This window comes from Nuphar pumila, chromosome 6, assembly GCF_984573655.1.
Source record: "Nuphar pumila chromosome 6, dmNupPumi1.hap1.1, whole genome shotgun sequence".
Taxonomy (NCBI): domain Eukaryota; kingdom Viridiplantae; phylum Streptophyta; class Magnoliopsida; order Nymphaeales; family Nymphaeaceae; genus Nuphar; species Nuphar pumila.
In genome coordinates this window covers 134,649,398-134,668,158 of record NC_143254.1, presented here as the reverse complement: position 1 = coordinate 134,668,158, position 18,761 = coordinate 134,649,398, and the positions used below count along the sequence as shown (strand labels likewise).

The 18,761-nt window shown below is 38.2% G+C and overlaps 1 protein-coding gene across 1 annotated transcript; it reads left to right on the top strand.

Annotated features, from left to right (window-relative positions):
* The first annotated feature begins 544 nt into the window (after window positions 1–544).
* LOC149836362 (uncharacterized) lies at window positions 545–17,997 on the top strand. Its single transcript, XM_090010863.1, has 5 exons — window positions 545–688; window positions 844–964; window positions 1,123–1,226; window positions 17,496–17,627; window positions 17,708–17,997. The coding sequence occupies exons 1-5, from the start codon at window positions 686–688 to the stop codon at window positions 17,732–17,734; spliced, it is 387 nt and encodes a 128-aa protein (XP_089866989.1). The 5' UTR covers window positions 545–685; the 3' UTR covers window positions 17,735–17,997.
* Window positions 17,998–18,761: the final 764 nt, after the last annotated feature.

Genomic DNA, 18,761 nt, shown 5'->3' with positions numbered 1-18,761 from the left:
TGAAAATGGGCATTTTTTGCGGAAACACTTCGATGCCCAAAATTTCGAAACAAACGTGCGAGCATGGATTTACCTTGATGGGAGTGCAAAATGTATGCTGGACCCTCTTTTTTTTCAGAAACGTTTTCCGTGGGGGGTCTGATTCCATTTCCGCTGCAGTATAATCCACGGAAGGGGATGCCGCGGCACCCCCATTCCGTGACATGCAAACGCATCCTAAATTAGCCAGTACAAACAAAGGGTGTTGGTGTTTATTATTAAGCTTATGTGTCATAAGGCAAAATCAACTGGTTACACAAGTATGGTCACCAATGTGGTTTTCACAGAAAAAAAGATACATTTTCTTGCTTAGCGAGCCAAGTCGGGCTCTCGTATGAACCCAGTTCTCGGCTTGGATGAGCTGGGTGAGCCAAGTCCGAGCAACCCTCGGCTGCGCACGAACCCAAGCCCGAATAAGGCCTGCTCGGATCGTTCGGGTACTCTAGCCCTATGTTCCTCACCATATATATATGCCTCGCTACTACGCCACCGAGAGCTTAGACCTCCCTCTTTCCTTTTTTGAAGTTTTGCCGCAGCTCTCTCCTGTTCTCTCTTTCTACTGGTCGTGAGCGCCGACTGCTTAGGCGTTGGGTTTCTCTCTCCCCTATCTCCCGCCACCGGGTTTCCCTATTCTCCGACTTCGAGAATGGTAGCCTTTCTCCCTCTTCTTCTTCTTTTGATGTGAATGCTCTCTTTCTCTCTGTCTCATCCCATTAGCAATCAAGGTTATACTGACTTGCCTTTTCCTTTCTTCCCTTCTTCTTCTTGTTGCTTTGGTGATGGTGATGGTGATGATGGGGGAAGGCTACGGAGGGTGTGAACCCGAAGGCGTACCCTTTGGCCAACGCTCAGCTGACCATCACCATCTTGGATTTGATCCAACAGGCTGCCAACTACAAGCAGCTCAAGAAAGGGGCTAATGAAGGTTCTCCCTCTCTCTCAATTTTTCTTTGGGTTCTTTCTTCCTCTACTTTAGTGTCTCCTTGTTTCTTCCGTTTCATTTTCTCCTCCCCTATTCCTGTAATATATATAATAAGCATTCGTGTTCACTTCTTTTTTTTCTTTTCCCGTTATGGGTGACAGCGACGAAGACTCTAAACAGAGGGATATCGGAGTTCATCGTGATGGCTGCTGACACTGAGCCCTTGGAGATTCTTCTCCACCTTCCCTTGTTGGCTGAGGACAAGGTTATCTCTTGCGTCCCTCTTCCTCCCTCTCATTCCCTTTTGCTTTCACTTTGTTTTTTTGTGTAAGTTCATCTTTTGCTATTTTTCTCTCTGTGTGGCGCGCTTGTGCACACGTGATGGCAATGTTGTTCCTGTCTTGGTTGATTCTTGCAAGTTTTTCTTTGTCATTACATTCCCACCTATGATAGTCATGTCTAGTATTTCCATTTCCTCATTTGTCAAGACAGTACTACCTGATGCCTAGGCACTTTTTTCTTTAGATTAGGACGTTAATGTGAATTATTTTGATTACAGTGCTATTACTTTGTCGGGTGGTTATTAAGTTGTTTGTTTGAGAAGAGCTCTATATGAATGTGTATCTCTGCTTGACTTGCTCTACCATTATAGAAATTGAATTTCCTTTTCATTTTGGAAGGGGTTTTAGCTAGGAGTTCAGATTTGCAACCTGATTCCTGGTTAGCCCATGGTCTGCTATTACTGGTAATATTGCCGTTATTTCTTGGTCAGCAGTCGAGGGCTTCCAACTTGGTTTCCGATTCACACCATCTTTTCATGACTTGCTTGCATTTAATTGGTTTTTGCCCCTTGGTTTTTTAGTTCATGAGGATTCTTTAGGAACAAAAATTACTGCTACCTTAGTTTTCAGATTTTACACTGCAAGCCCACACCACAAGCGGTTAATCTACTTTCGGAGACATTAAGAAGTTAAGATTTCATATTGCCACCAGTCCAGCGATAGGTACTGGTTTAGTATGTTAAAAATATGGTTTATGTTTCTTTGGTATCACAAGATTCTAGCCAGGGTATCTCTTTGTTTTTCCAAATTTACTTGTACATACCATATCTCTTCCTTGCGTGCTAATATTTGTGTTGACTAATATGTAATTTATTTGTTGCTGAGCTTTATGAGCAGGAAAACTTGGTTTATATTCTAGCCGTAGGATACAAACAGTATCTGTTCTTAATTTCAACCTATAACACACTGACACTTCACATGTTGTGTGTCGATATGACAAGACAACAGACACTCCACAACACTTCATGTACATAATGCAACTTGTGTCAAACACAGTCAACAGTATGTCCTTAACTTTTTAATTTATTTTATGATATTTATTATTTATTTGGTTCTGATTTGCATGTTTTTTCTTTTAAAATGTCATTTGTGTCATCAATGGGAATTTTATAGTCTGAGCCATTAATAACAAATGTCATTATCAAGACGTTTTTGAAGTGGGAAAGTCACATCATAAATTAAAAAAATGTGTTTGGAGAGTTCTTGGGAATTCTCAGTATATCTATAATTACAGATTAGAAACACATCAAAGATAAAAAATGAAATTACAAAAAACAAAAAACTTTAATGTTTTTTTAATAGTTGTATATTGGAAAAGGGGGATATTTTGAATGTATTGTGATTTCATGATTTTGTGAATTTATTTTGTTAAAATCATGTTAAATTCAAAATATTGGCAATATTATTGGCACTGGTTTGAACACCCTTTTTGATCCCTAGAAGAAGTCTGCCTTATGTCAATCTGATATCCTCCATAATACAAGATTCTCACCCTAAGTGCTCACATGTAAAGGACTAGTCTCTTCCATTGGATACAATTGAGGAAATTTTCATCCTTGAAATTCTTTCCAAGTGGCATGTAAAGATCAAATCTGATGTTAAAAAGACTTCACACTTACTGCATAAAAACCATAAATCATTGTTTGTGCCTGAACTGAAGTTCTTTTTTTTAAGCAATGAAAAATAGAATTTATTAAGATCAATGGAAAAGCAAGTGACAAGATGTCACAACCATATTTGATATTCTTGTTGCAGCATATGATGCTGAAGCTTGAACCAAGATTTATAAACACTCACAACTTGAAAGGATTGAAGAACACCTATCATGTGACTATATAAGCTCTGCCACATTCTAGGCAATCTAACACCTTTTGTTGCACCCTCAAATTCATCCAATCTGCAAACTTAGGAGCCTTTTTTCCCTCAAATGGTTCTATTGTGGCTTTGGAATCTCCTCCAACAGTCCAAGGGCGAGAGGGATATCATCAGGATCTTTCTCAAGATCCTTAAAGCTTATGGTAGTTGGTCGATAGAGGCCCATATATCCAACATACTTTTCAAGATGATATTGTGACTATTATTGAATAGAATAGAATAGGATGCGCATGCTTTAGTGAATGGCGTTGTTGCTAAGCCAGGATGATGGTACTGCCATTGTCTTTTTTCCCCTAGTCACAAACCATTCAACTTAACCAGGGGACGGCCATCTTGAAGCACAATGTATGATTCACTAGGGAGTTATTACTTTTTCAGTGTTCCTCTTAAACATTATGGAAATAGTGGTTATCAAGATATTTAATACTGTCGTTTATCATGGGGGTCCGAATGAGTGCCACATATGTAAGCACATGGGGCTCGTATTCCCATGTATGTCGACAACACTTAGCATCGGAGTCTGGTGCGGTTGCAAAGACTTAAGTACCCTTTCTTGCTATTCTTGCCATAAAACGACGATTTGAGAAAATGACAAAAATGTCTTTCATTTAAAAAAGGGAAACAAACGGTTCAAAAAAAGGACAAATATGTCCTCCATCCAGAAAGTCGAGGATGATGTTGACTCTTCAAAGTCTAAACAACGAAACAAACCTGAGCCCGCGATCCGATGGTGATTCGGCGAAACAAACCTGAGCCATCAAAATGTCTGTGTGAACTTTTCGTCGTCATCTTATTCTTCTTCCTTCTCCGTAAAACACTATAAAACCCTCTCTCTCTCTAGACAAGAAATCAAGGGAGGCAAAGAGCCGACGATCCGATGGTGATCGTCATCCTCTTTCTGCTAGCAGTGGTCGGAATGTTGCTCTCGTTCAGCGGGCAACCGACTGCGGCGGCTCCTCCACCACCTTCGAGGGACACCTACAACATAATCTTCCTCCAGTAGACCTACAACGGAGTACAACCTCCAGCTTTCCCATCATGAACCTCAAGACTGCCATCGGGCTGGCTGGCGACTACAACCTTATCACGACGAAGATCGTGCTCAAGGGGGCGGTGTTCGGCATCGCGATTTATGAAAATTGCGTCGCGCAAAAAAAATTGGCAAATCGCAAAATCGAGTAGCGATTTATGAAATCGTGTAGCTAAAAAAAATGGCAAATCGCTATATCGAGTAGCGATTTATGAAAATTACGTAGCGAAAAAATGGCAAATCGCTAAATCGAGTAGCGATTTATGAAAATTGCGCAGCGGAAAAAATCTCAAATCGCTAAATCGAGTAGCGATTTACGAAAATCACATAGCGAAAAAAAGCAGAAAAAATGTAGGAAAGGGTGTTACGAAAACCTCGAGCAAGAAACAACTGAAGGAAACATGAGAACCACGATTAAAAAAACACTTTATTGCTCTTTTTCGATAGTTACAAGAGGGAAAGAAAAAAAAATTATATAAGGCCCAAAACAAAATTTGGTTCATTAAAGTCGTGAACGTGGCAAAAACTCTGAATCAGGCTCCACAACTCATCAAGTTGAACCATGCTACAGTCAGCGTGCAGGTCAGTCAGTGCTTGATGGAGCAATGTAGGATCGTTTGTTGGATGTGCACAGAAGTAGAAAGAGAAGTGAGAGAGAGAGTTGATGTTCATGGCCTTTTCCACGGGAGATTCCTTTCTCGGATAATCCTGCAGTGCAGGGATTGGGTCTTAAATAACCATCTTCAGGGTACTTTAGTCTTTACAACCACTTCTTTTCTAGAATCGTCGTTTTTTTGGCACCAATGGACGAAAGGATACTTAAGTCTTTGCAACCGCATCAGACTCCAACGCTAAGTGATGCTGACAAACATGGGGATACGAGCCGCACATGCTTACATATGTGGTGCTCATTGGAACCCCTGAACACAATATGTAGCTAACGGCCGTCTTTGGGGGACGGGGGGACATATAACCTGCTCCTCTCCAACTGCCTAGTAGAGGAACCATATTCTACCACCCATGTAATAGTTTTAAGAAATTGGGCTCTCTAAACCACCACATTTCTAATTTAAAATCAGGACTTTTATGAGCAAATCCATCCCCCCAAGATAGCCAAATCATGGATTGGTTTGACACTTCAATCGGGTCTGCCGTGGCTCACAAGTCATGAAGGTGTTGCACCATATTAGAGGAGGCCAAAAAACGGTCGAGCTTTCTCATCATCGATAGTCCACATTTATTAGACCATATAAATTTTGAGCATTGCATATATATTTCTGAAAGATGCACTTCATTTAAGAATGCAGCAAACCGGCACATGTTCCTTGTATAAAGTTGAGTGCGGTTGGAATCATCAAACTGAATAATGGAGTTGAAAGCTCCACCAATACACCAATTCATTGAGTGAGACTGGAGAAGCTCATTTTTCAAATTTACCAATTCAGCCCAAAAAACCTTTTTCAGTGGAGTCATGCAAGGCCCATAGACGGAGGTTAAAAGAAATTCTAATTGGGATCCTGCACCCGAAAAGAAAACCGAGATAGAATATTTCCCAACATGCACTATGACACCATCCAAACTATCTCGCTAAGCCACCAAGATGCCTTCCGAGGCTCCAGACGATGGTAGAATTACAAAAAAATAATTCTGCCAAATTGCATTTTTAAATGGACGGTCAACAAATGATAGCTTTGATTCTTGAATACAAATCACATCTTGACCTTTTCTGCAAGATAATGGCTGCCCCATTTACTCCAGGGACTCTTTAGATCTTTATAATAAAATAGTTTGAATGGTTTGCCTTCCAGCTCCTTGTATTTAAAGGTCAATTCCGATACATGTTTAAATATTAAATATATCTCTTCTAGTGAGTTTTTGTTTGGGTGTAATCCTAGTAAATGAATGGTCTCTTTTGCATCCCTCTGAGAGTGATCTAGTTAAGCATGTCCGTAACTCTTTCTAGTACCAATCAGACTCTGTTGGGTAAAGTACCAAAGTATCATCCAGGTTAATATGTGATTTGATGGGATCCTGCTATGTCATGTTTTTTCCGCACAAGATCGCTGCTTGGGTGGGAAAGGTGGATAAGTGGTGAAGAAAATGCAATCCACGGTGTAGGCTTTACAAGTAATGCACTTTGCGAACCAAATTTTATGTCCTGGTGAAATTTTAGCTGCTTGGTGCTTTTATTGAATAGACAATGCTTCACGTTAAGAATCAGAACATTTAAATAATTTCCTTTACCATTTCATTTAGAAGCTAAGGTTACTTGAATCTGCAATTACTTCTGTTCCCAACAGTGTTGTGAAAAGCGTTGAGGCGTAGCGAGACGCTCCACCAAAAACCGAGGCGAGGCATAAGCCTCGAGGCGCAAAGCGTAAGCCTCAAAAAGTTTTTTTTTTGAAAACTTTAAAAAAATTATAAAAAATATCTAAAAATACAAATAAATAAATGCTTTATTGATGAAATAACAACCAATAAGAAATAGAAAATCTCAAATAAGTACTAAAAAATATGAGATTAACAGATAAAAGTAACTAAAAACTGATTATATAACTGGAAAATATATGAGATTAACCAAAAAAAGTTAAAATATACTAAGAAACTTATTACATAACTGAAATAACTGAAAAATATATGAGATTAACCTAAAAAGGTTAAAATATATGAGATTATTCTAAAAAATCTGAGATTAACATATAAAAGTAACTAAAAAACTGATTACACAACTGGAAAATATATGAGATTAACCAACAAAGGTTAAAATATACTAAGAAACTGATTACATAACTGAAATAACTGGAAAATATATGAGATTAACCTAAAAAAGTTAAAATATATGAGATTATTCTAAAAAATATGAGATTAACATATAAAAGTAACTAAAAACTGATTAAATAACAGGAAAATATATGAATTTTGATGAGTTGTAGAGCCTTATTTAGAGTTTTTGCCCTTACAGGGGGGTCCAGGGGCTCCCCCCGGCGCGTTCAACGGGCAGGCGTCCAGGGGGGGCGCCCCTGGCCGCTGCCCTATGGAAGAATTTTTTTTCTTAGGCTTAAGTTTGAGACCCGTTTTTTTATGGATGAGACCTGACTTGTTTAGGTTTAGGGTTGTCGCCCTTGCCTTGTATAAATTCTTTCTTTTCTTTCTCTCTTGTAACTGTCGAAAAAGAGGAATAAAGTTTTTCCACTGGGCGACCGTGGTTATTTACTCTCTCTCTCGGATTTGAGGGGGAGGTTTTTCCACGTAAATATGTGTGTCCTTGATGGGTAACAAGATTAACCAACAAAAGTTAAAATATACTAAGAAACTGATTACATAACTGAAATAACTGAAAAATATATGAGATTAACCTACAAAAGTTAAAATATATGAGATTATTCTAAAAAACATGAGATTAACATATAAAAGTAACTAAAAAACTGATTACATAACTGAAAAATATATGAGATTAACCAAAAAAAGTTAAAATATATTAAGACACTAATTACATGATGAAATAACTGAAAAATATACGAGATCAGCCAACAAAAGTTAAAATATAGTAATATACTAAGAAACTAATTACATAACTGAAATAACTGGAAAATATATGAGATTAACCTACAAAAATATTTTTGATTATATCTCAGAAGTCTTGTTGTAAATTTTTTTTCCACCTCAGGCTTTCGCCTTGAGGCATAGAGGGCCGCGCCTCAAGGCGAGGCGCGCCTTTTGGGCCTCAAGGCGCGTTTTTGATAACACTGGTTCCCAATCTTCAAGGGAAGCTTCAACAACTTTCCTCATGATGCATGGTGTCTGCCATTGTCTCTAAATGGATGATATTTGTGCATTTTAATTCCAACCTTTAAGCTTTGGGAACTCATGTAGGTAGCTTGAAATGCCGAGGTGTTCATAAAAGCTGGGCAATTTATATTTAAAAGTAAAAGGGAGTGAAGATTAGGAAATTATAAATAAAAGAAAATAAAAAACAAAATAATAAATTAAAATAAAGTGGAAAGAATAAAAGGCCAGATATAATCTATTTTTTTCTGATAGGGAGGGAAGGTGGGGGATAATCAGAAAACTAGTTTATATGCTTAAAAATAGAATCATTGACCTATTCGAAAAACAGAAAAACCATAATTAAAAGAGTTTTTTTTTCATGATTTGACTACCCTATTTCTTACCGCTGTCCTAATTAAAGCACCTAAGATAAAGAACAAATAATAAATGTAGAGAATGTGGGGTTGGTGGGTGTTCCTCAAGTTTCCCTTTGTCTTTCTGACACCCCAACTAATCTGGGAATTTGAGAGGCATCATCTAATTTCCCTCCTCTCAATGCTGTGTATCCCAGTGAACTCTGTTGAGTGAGGCCTTTGGCTTCCTTGATCTTATGAGAAATTTGTTTCTTTTAAGTTTTGCTTTTAATATTGAACTAAAGTAACATTCTATATTAGATGGGATATATTGTACTGGGTTCATGGCTTTTAAGCATGGACACAACTTGTATGAGTTGACCCAGTGAAAGGGGGTGAGCTCTTGGCTCGTTTGTCACCTGCATACATGCCAAATACACAAATTATAAAGTATCTCAGCTGGATTGGCATGAGTTGTGACTGAATTTTGAACTTTTTGCCATTCCGGTTTAATGTTTCCTATTTAGCAGCTGCTTCAAGCTAACTTGGAATGCAGTGAGTCAATGAAGGTGACTCTAAAATGAAGCGTAGGAAGTGGGAGTTCATGGCATTAAATGATATTCTATGTCATCAGGAGTAGAAACATGTTTCCTCTTTTTCTTTTGACAAGATCATACTTGTATTTTGAACCTGAGACCTGTTTGATAAGCTACTGTGACTCACAACTGACCAACATGTTTTCTATCAAGTGATTATCCTATTGGGCATGGATGATCCCATGTTTAGTATGTTTTCCGGTGTCATCTTTTCACTTTGTATCCTCTTTCTTAAGTCTTTACATTGAGCAGTTTTCTTCCGTTCCAATTCTTCAAATTCTTTAGAACCATTTTGGATGTAATTCTTTCATCGAATTCTTTCTGAATAACTTTTTGTCCATGGGTGGGGCCTTGTTTTGACCGATTCCTTTTCTGCCTGCCCAAGTCTGTTCTAATATTTGGCTGTCCCGAAACTTGGAGATAGATCAACCATTACCATACCTGAAGTAAGCTGGTCTAAGGGCACAAAATATTGGTTGGTTCAAGCCTTTGTCAGCCTGTTAGGTCTATTTGGTTGGCTGTCGTTTATGACATCCTTAGGGCATGTTTGGAAGCATGAAAAGATCTCATAGGAAAAGAAAATTCTGCCTATGAGAAGTTTTGATATGATAAGTTTTCCAAAAGAATTTTTTTGCTTGTTTGTGTAGCATGAGAAAGGCGGGCTGGAAAAGTATGAGAAATCCGCTTGTTTGATTGTACAACAACAACAACAACTACGCCTTCATCCCAAAACAATTGGGGTCGGCGATATGAACCAACAAAGAAAATCATTCTGGGTCTTCCACATGAATCCTTCTCCTCCAATCATTTCTATCCAATGCCATGTCCTCGGTGAGGTTCAAAGCATGCATATCCTTTCCTATCATCTCCATCCAAGTCTTCCTAGGCCTACCCCGACCTCTTTTAACTAATATATTTTCCCATTTCTCCATCCTTCTAACTGGAGCATCATTAGGCCTTCGCCGAATATGTCCAAACCACCGTAAACGATTCTCTCTCATCTTATTTTCAATGGGTACAACGCCTACCTAAAACATTGCTAACAAAATTAAATATGCACTAATAAAATATTGTTATTCAATGTCTATTTTAAAGAATTAAGTGATGGATATCTCTTCTCATCTCCCATTGTAATTGTTGTGAACAATATATGATGTTCAACAATCCAACCAAAAGACACACGATCTGTGAAAAGAAAGGGGACGTTTTGCAACTTTTGTTTGGTTGGGTAATTGCCACTAATTCCATATATACAAGAAAAGAGGTAGCAAATTGAGCAAAGTAATATCTGATATTGTAGGTGTTAGATTTTCACCAAAATCTATCTTACGAGAAAGAGAGATGAAGAAGAGAAGAGGGGGTTGTGGCTGTCACGATTTCCAATAATGAAATTGTGACCTAGAACATGTATTTATATTTTGTTATACAATATGGGTCGGGTCTGGTATAATATCCATATCCAAAATACATTTGATATGTAATATACAAAACTCTACTTTTTCACCTTCCCTCAAGTTGACCATGGTTTTGAACCATGAACAACTTGTCTTTAAGCATCCAAAAGCGGTCTTTTGTCAAGCCTTTTGTAAATATGTTTGCAACTTGTCTTTCAGTATTAATGAATTTAGGCTTGATCTCCTTTTCTTCAACTTTTTGTCTCACAAAATGCTGGTCTATCTCAATATGTTTAGCGTGACTGTGATGTACTGGATTGAATGGCATGTTGAGAGCACTTTGGTTGTCACACAACAAGGTAGACCGAGAGATCATTTCTCCCACTTCAGTTAGTAAATGCCTGACCCATGTGACTTCGGTAGTAGCGGCAACCATGAATCTGTACTCGGCCTTAGTGCTTGATCTAGCAATGGCTTTTTGTTTTCTACTATTCTATGAGACTAAGTTTCTTCCAATGAAGACACAATATCCTGATGTAGACATTCATTCATCTGGATCCCTTGCCCAGTCTGCATCACAATACACAGTAACCTCACACATATCCTTGCCGGACGATTTTGGAGAATATATCAACCCATCTCCAATTGTTCCTTTCAGATATCTGAGTATCCTCTTAACAACCTCCATATGTCCAGTACGTGGCGTATGCATAAACTGAGACACTTGATTGACTGAATAAACTATATCAGGTCGAGTGAATGTGAGATACTATAACATCCCTATTAAACTGCGATACCTGGTGGAATCCTCCCACAGGTCTCCATCATGAGCACTCAGTTTTTGGTGAAGAACACTTGGAGTTCCTAGAGGTTTACAATCTTTCATACCTACTTTGCTGAGAACGTCCATCGTGTACTTGTGTTGAGTGAGAGTCAAGCCATCAACCTGGCTATTGACTTCTAGCCTAAGAAAATAACACAAGGCACCAAGATCTTTCATTAATAGGTTTTTCACTTCTTTGATGTGATCTTCAGAGTTTCCTGTGTTGACAATATCATCCACATAAATTAGTAACAAGGTGGTCACATTTTGCCTTCTAAAAATGAATAATGAGTGATCCAGTAGGTAGTGGGAAAATCCATGCTTTTGAATCTCAAGGGAGAAGCTATCAAACCAGGAACGAGATGCTTGTTTTAGGCCATAAATAACTCTTTTTAGCCTGCATACATGTGTTTTACAATCTTGCTTGTAATATCCTGGTGGTTGTTCCATGTAAACTTCCTCCTTTAAATCCCCATGCAAGAATGCATTTTTAACATCAAACTGACTCAACTTTCATCCATGTTCAACAACTAAGGAAAGAATAATTTGAATCGTTCCCATTCTCACCACTGGGCTAAAAGTTTCATCATAATCTTGCCATGCTTCTTGCGTGAACCCTTTTGCCACAAGTCTTGCCTTGTATCGTTCAATGGTCCTATTTGGTTTATACTTTATTTTGTAGACCCATTTGCATCTTACAACATTTCTGTCAGGTGGTTTGAGAACAATTTTCCAAGTTCCACATTCGTGCAATGCTTGCATTTCATCATTCATGGCTTCTACCCATTTGGTAGAAGTGGCTGCCTTATAGTACATAATAGGTTCATCTTCCTTATTGAGGGCAGTTAAAAAGAGCTGAAAGTCCATGAAGAAGTTGTTATAGCCGACCCATCTATCAATAGGATGTTGCATGCGACTGGATCTTCTGACCTCAAGAGTATGAGAGGAAGTAGGTGCAGCTTCTGGGGCACGATTTAAGAGTCTTGACGCAATTGTTCTTTGTCTAGTATAGCATATGCCCTTACCGGTTACCCGGTACCAATGATGGTGCTTCTTCCCCATTCTGTGATCCCGATGCACCAATAGTCTCAGACCTTTCTTCTTCCTGCTGCATGCAGTCTGAAGAACACACTTCATTGGGACTAGCAAGGAGTTCTAAATTAACTTCAACTGCGGTAGAGGGCATATCCGCTGTGCCAGCTTTGTGATCAAAATTCAGCTCATCAAAGACAACATTTCTCGAGATTCTGATACATCAGCTAGCGAGATCATAACACCTGTATTATTTGTAGTCGTCTGCATATCCCACAAATATACATTTTTGAGCCTTATCTTGAAACTTGTTTCTCAGAGACCGGTCAATGTGCACATAACAAACACATCCAAAAGCACGTAAATCATGATAACTAGGATGAACTCCAAAAAGACAGTAATAAGGAGATTTATTTTTCAAAACAACCATAGGCAATCTATTTATCACATGTACGACAGAATGAAAAGCTTCTATCCACAGATTAATGGGAAGATTATTGTCATGTAGCATACTCATTGCACTTTCGACGATATGCCTGTGTTTTCGCTCAGCAATCCTATTTTGTTGTGGTGTGTGTGGACAGGACACCTTTCTTCCTATCCCATTATTTTGAAGAAAAGAAATAAAGTCACTAGATGAGAACTCCCCTCCGTCACATTGGAAAAATTGGATGGACTCATAGAATTGGTTTTTTACTAAGGAAAGAAAGTTCTGAAACAAAAGAAAAACTTTCGACTTATTTTTTATAAAATATATTTAGGTGTATCGAGAGTAGCTGTCAACAAAGATTAAGTAGTATCTCCTTCCAGATCCAGAGGCAATTGGGGCAGACCCCCATACATCAGAACATATTATCTCAAAAGGCTATGAAGCTCTCTTATTAACGGAGCGAAAAGGCAATACATGACTTTTGCATAAAAGACAACTGAAACACCTTTGATTTCTCTCGTTCACATTGAAACCTTCTTTTGAAATAAGATTATTAGAAACAAGTTTCTCAATAAAATGACTCCCACAATGTCCTAACCGACTGTGCCATAGGAAAGACTTATTACATTCAGAAATGCTAAAAACATTTGCAGAAGAGAAAGAACACGACTCTAATGAAGGCTTCAAATCCAGATGAGCAGGGCGGATCGAATGACATGGATCTTCTTGAAAGACATACATATTGCCTTGTCTCTTTCCTTCAGCGAATGTTTCTCTCGTGTGAAGGTCTTTGACCTGCACAAAGAAGGGAGTGAATTCGACTGAAGCTTGATTATCATCAACAAATTTAGAAATAGAAACAATATTTTTCTTGATATTGGGAGTATAAAGGATATCAAAAAATTCAAGGGTAGAATGTGACATGGGAATAACAGATTTTTCAACGTGAGAAGCAGGATGGTAGGATCCATCTCTAGTGACAATCTTACTTTTTCCAAAATAGGGAATATGTTTAGAAAGTTTACCTGCAACACCAGTCACGTGGGTTGCTGCCTCTGAGTCAACAAACCAAGTTCCTTGGTCATTCTGCTTTAAATTCAATTTTGACAAGACGGATATCAACAAATCTCTAATCTCTCCACTATCTCTGATGCTGCTGGACTTCCTTTTAGATTCTGTCTGTGGAGGCTTTCCTTTATTTTCAGGATTATACCAACAATTTGTCTTGATATGCTTTTTTTGTTGCAAAGAAAGCAAGTGAGAATAAATCTTTGTTCGTGAGCATTGGTCAACATATTTGGAGTGGGAAGCAATCCACGTCTTCCGTGTTCATTTCACCCTTGTCCTCTTTGCCTGCGTCCTCGACCATAAGTCACCCCTGTGACAAAAACTTCTTATGAATTCATACGAGTGTGATTTTATTCAGAAAAGCCTTTCAGAGTCATTTTATACTGAATTAATTTAGCCTGCAACTCATCAAAAGTAAGAAGAGCAGGCAAGCACAATAGTGAAGTGATGATTATATTATAATCGGATCCCAGTCCACTCAGAGTTTGTTGCACCATATCACTGTCGCTCACTGCACATCCTATAACTGCAAGTTAATATGTGATAGTCTTTATCTTGTTTAGATATTCCATGATGGTCATGGAGTCTTTTCTCAGCAGTTGAAATTCTCTCTTGAGAAAAACCATTCTCGCCTGTGAAACTTGTGAATACGTCTGAACCACTCTCTCCCAAAGTTGCATGGCTGTACAATTGTCAGGGATTGTAACAAGAACCTCTTGAGACAATGTAGATGTAATGTATGCAACTGCTGATTGATCCTTTTGTTTTCAATTGAGATATTCTGCATTTTTGACATACACAATTGAAAATTTTCCTTTATCATATTTCTCTTCTTTCGTAACAAATTCTAGCGGGGCTGGAGTGGTTTCATCTAGATGACCTAAGAGACCTTGACTCCTTATAAAAGGAATAATTTGTCTTTTCCAAATCAAGAAGTTTGAGGTGGTTAACTTTTCAGAAACAAGCTGATTGAGGAAACTCGAAGGAAGACTCGATTGAGAAAAATGTAATGAATCCATGATTTAAAATTTTTAAGGATATTCATGAAGTGCCCAGTCCACTGCCAGAGAAGCTTGCTGGTCGCTCTTTTTTTTTTGCTGAAGCTGGGCAGCCTTCAAGAAACTAGCGATCAGAAACTTTCAGATTCGAAGAGAAAACCGGATCTGAAAGTTTTCTTCCTCTTGTTATATTTAAAATTTGAGATTGACGCAGGAAGTTCTGAACAACACACGTTGGACAAAATTTAAAACTGATGACGTTTTCAGATAAATAGCAGATGGGTATGATGTGGACAAAGAGCAGAATGCTATATGAATGTCAGATGTGACGACAAGAAGAAATAAAACTGTGGATGCTTGATAGATTGGACTCAGATTTGAAATCTGACGTCAAATATCAAGTCTGGACAGAAACGAGACACAGATCTAACTTTGAGTCTGATGTATGTAGGGCTAATATCAATCAAAAACTTAATATTCCAGATCTGATAAAGGTTCACGATCAGATCTGAATATTTCAGTCAAGTTATATAAAAATGAGAATACACAGGGGTGGAATATTTCAGATCTAATGCAGATGCATGATCCGATCTGAATATTCAAGACAAAATGAGAATGCGCAAAGGTTGAGTATTTCAGATCTGACGCAGAGGCACAACCAGATCTGAGTATTCCAGACGAAGAAGAAGATGGGTTAATCTAGATGGGTTGATTTTAGGGATTCACGTGAGATGTGAATGTTCCAGACAAGAGAAAAAAGCAGGTTTCAAGTAAGTCTTACGAAAAGAAAAGCAAGGAAGAAATAAGTGAACCTCTCTTGATTAAAGCAGGTCGATCTCTCAGGCCAGACCTTTTGGAAGCCACTTCAAACCCTAGGTGGATCTCTGCTCTGATATCATGTTAGATTTTCACTAAAATCTATCTTACGAGAAAGAGAGATGAAGAGAAGAGGGGGCTGCGGCTGTCACGATTTCCAATAATGAAATCGTGACCTAGAACATGTATTTATATTTTGTTATACAATATGGGTCGGGTCTGGTATAATATCCAGACCCAAAATACATTTGATATGTAATATACAAAAGTCTACTTTTTCAGTAGGAACCAGAGAGAGAAAAGAAGCAGCAAATTAAGTAAAGAAAAGTTCTTAAAACGCACCTTAATGGCAGAACTTGAAACAAAACAAAACAACGAAAAAGATGAAAAGCCGTGACAATGGAATTATAGCTTAACAATCTGTTCAACAGATTGAACAACTAGATACAGATGGCACATTCAAATCCCACAAAATCATCACATGATTAGGTATAAATGAATTTGAAAAAGATGAATAACGTATAATCTGAAAATATATGCTGTTGCTGATCAAAGATCAGATTCAAAGTCAAATAAACCATGACACCCAGAGAACAATTTGCATACAGTAATGCATATTTGCATGGTTTCAGTGGCAACCATAGGCCAACCTTGAGCAGAAGAAGCTTACGTTGAGGTCATTATAGAACATTCAACTCATTTGAGTACATATTACAAGTCTACAGATTAAGATCTGAACAGCAAGATATATAAAAACTCAAACTATGATGAAGCAGCACACAACTATGCAACCGTTTACCGATTACAGAATATGCAATTTTGATGAAAACCAGATCACATAGGTCGAAGTGTAACTAACTTAAAAAACCAAACCATGATTTGGGATCAACGATGTCATAATGATAATGCATTTATCTTTCTTAATTAAAGGTTCGAGTGAGCCCACTTTTGCAGAATATGAGTTGGGTTTTGGGTTGTTTCTTGGATTTCAAGGCTGAAACAGAAACCTTGATCACAAAGGATGCATCCAATCGGATTCACACAACATTTAAAAAAATTGACACCCATCCACGAAAGAAACAAAGAACCAGAAATAATGGCCCGGTCTGACACCTAAAGGAGAAATGGAGCTCAAAAAATGCAGAAAAATGGTGGAGAGAACGAAGATCCTCAAAGTACAAGAGAAGAAGCTAGGGCAGGAAGCAAGAAAAATGGCTTACCTTGAGCTTCAAGTGAACACATCAAGCGATAGAGGAGGGGAAGAAGGGGGAGCGTCTCTCGCTGGGTTGCAGGCAACAAAAGTGGAGAGCGAGGGTGCCACATGCTTTTTTCAGACCCATAAGATTTCACTTGTTTACTCAATTAGGTTATTATATGTTTGATATTCCGTGTCTTTGTGGGTTTGGGTTGGCTCCATTTGTTTGCTTTAAGGTCAGCTGCATTTATTTTGCAAGCCATGATCCTATGACCCTTTTAAAATGTGTGCATGTCTTGGACATTTAATGTGAATTGAGGATTCTTTTGGTGCTTATGTTGTGCGTGCAACACATTATATACAAAGACTTTCTTGATCTTAATGGTTATCTACACCATTGCTTTTGTTTGTGTGTGCCAGAGAGAGAGGGGGAGGGATGTTCACGGTTATTTTATCTCCGCAGATGCCTAGTTCCTAACCTCTGCAACAAGGAATCAGTTTATACCCTGCCCTTTTCAATGTGTATCGACCATACTTTTTGGTCTGCCTTCGATCCACATGATCAAATAATTGTTCGTTTTTCTTTTTGCTCGTTCATCAGATCCATTTTCGAACAATTTAGCTCTATGATCATTGTATACTGCATCATCCTATGTGCAAGTCCTTTCCTTTTCTACACAAATCATCTTACGTAGAAATTGTTTAGTAAAGCTTGACCGAGAAGAACCTTAAAAGGCATATATATTGTGAACATTATGTTGGTCATCATCAAATTTTCAGAATATTAAATGCTAAATCTGTTTTTTTTTCTGTAGAATGTGCCCTATGTTTTTGTTCCATCAAAGCAGGCCCTTGGCCGAGCTTGTGGAGTTACACGCCCTGTGATTGCTTGTTCTGTTACAAGTAATGAGGGGAGCCAACTGAAACCACAAATTCGGCAGCTGAAGGTATTTTCAATATAGTGACACATTTCTTGTGATTAGTCTCTCTCTCTCTCTCTCATAAAACCTACATTCTTGGAACACAGGATGCCATTGAAAAGCTTTTGATCTAAAGTACAAGTTCCTTCTGCCGTGATGGCTTCACATGGAGTGTAGTTGATCTGATCAATGATATTGCTATTTGGGCAGTTGAGTAACCCGCTTTTCTTTCTTCATTTTGCACCCTACCCATATGATCAGTGAGCAATCCCTACTTTAGAATAATGAGGACTAATTATGAGTTTGTTGTATTCTGAGTTACTCTGAATACGTAATGGACCAATAACAGTAAATGCTTGAGGGATTTGATTGAATTATATGTAGTGTATTCACATGATTTGATTTGTGTGTTTTTTTTGGTACACCCAAGATAGCCTATCAAAATTACCATGTCATGAGCTATATATGTCCATTCTAGATGTCACGGGTTAAATTCTAAGGCCAATTTTTTTTGCCTTTCAAGCTAAAGAATGTTGGTGCTGCACTAGGCCTCGCAGCCAGCCCATGTTTTTTTCACACTTTATGTTCTTACACAGCCAAATTTCAACTTAGCGAACTTTCTTTTTAAGAAATCTTTTAGAGTATGGTCATCATGCATCCTATTGCCACTTACGTGCATAGTCGTTTCATACCATGTAGCACTTTCAACTGAAGGGCTAAACATGCCTTGTTGTTCACACAGGCAAGCCTATATACTGGTATAACTGGTATAGGCTGAAACGAGCCTTCACAACACCGTTGACTTGACATCCAATGCGGGTCATGAGGAGCATGACACATTTCAACATGCCAAGCCTTCAAGTATCATTTTGAGCCACCTTTAATTTTGGTCACTTGAAGCTAACAATGCACAGATGGCTTAGCTTTGTGTGCGGTAAGATTTGAGTTTTTTAATATATATATATATATATATATATATATATATATATATTTTTTTTTGATCCAGGTTAGATCCAACCTGGATCCGGTTCTCAACCACGCATCGTGGGCTATTTAAACCCTTGCAGGAGAGAGGTTTCTCTTTACAAAAAACAGAAACCCCCTCTCCCTGCACTCCTCTGTCTCCTCTCTGTTGAAACCCCCTCTTGCTCGTCAGACCTT

Bases quoted from the DNA above. Each gene is read 5' to 3' on its own strand.
- LOC149836362 (XM_090010863.1), top strand. The intron at 965-1,122 runs GTTCTCCCTCTC...TATGGGTGACAG, and splicing joins CAAGAAAGGGGCTAATGAAG to CGACGAAGACTCTAAACAGA. The intron at 17,628-17,707 runs GTATTTTCAATA...CTTGGAACACAG, and splicing joins CACAAATTCGGCAGCTGAAG to GATGCCATTGAAAAGCTTTT.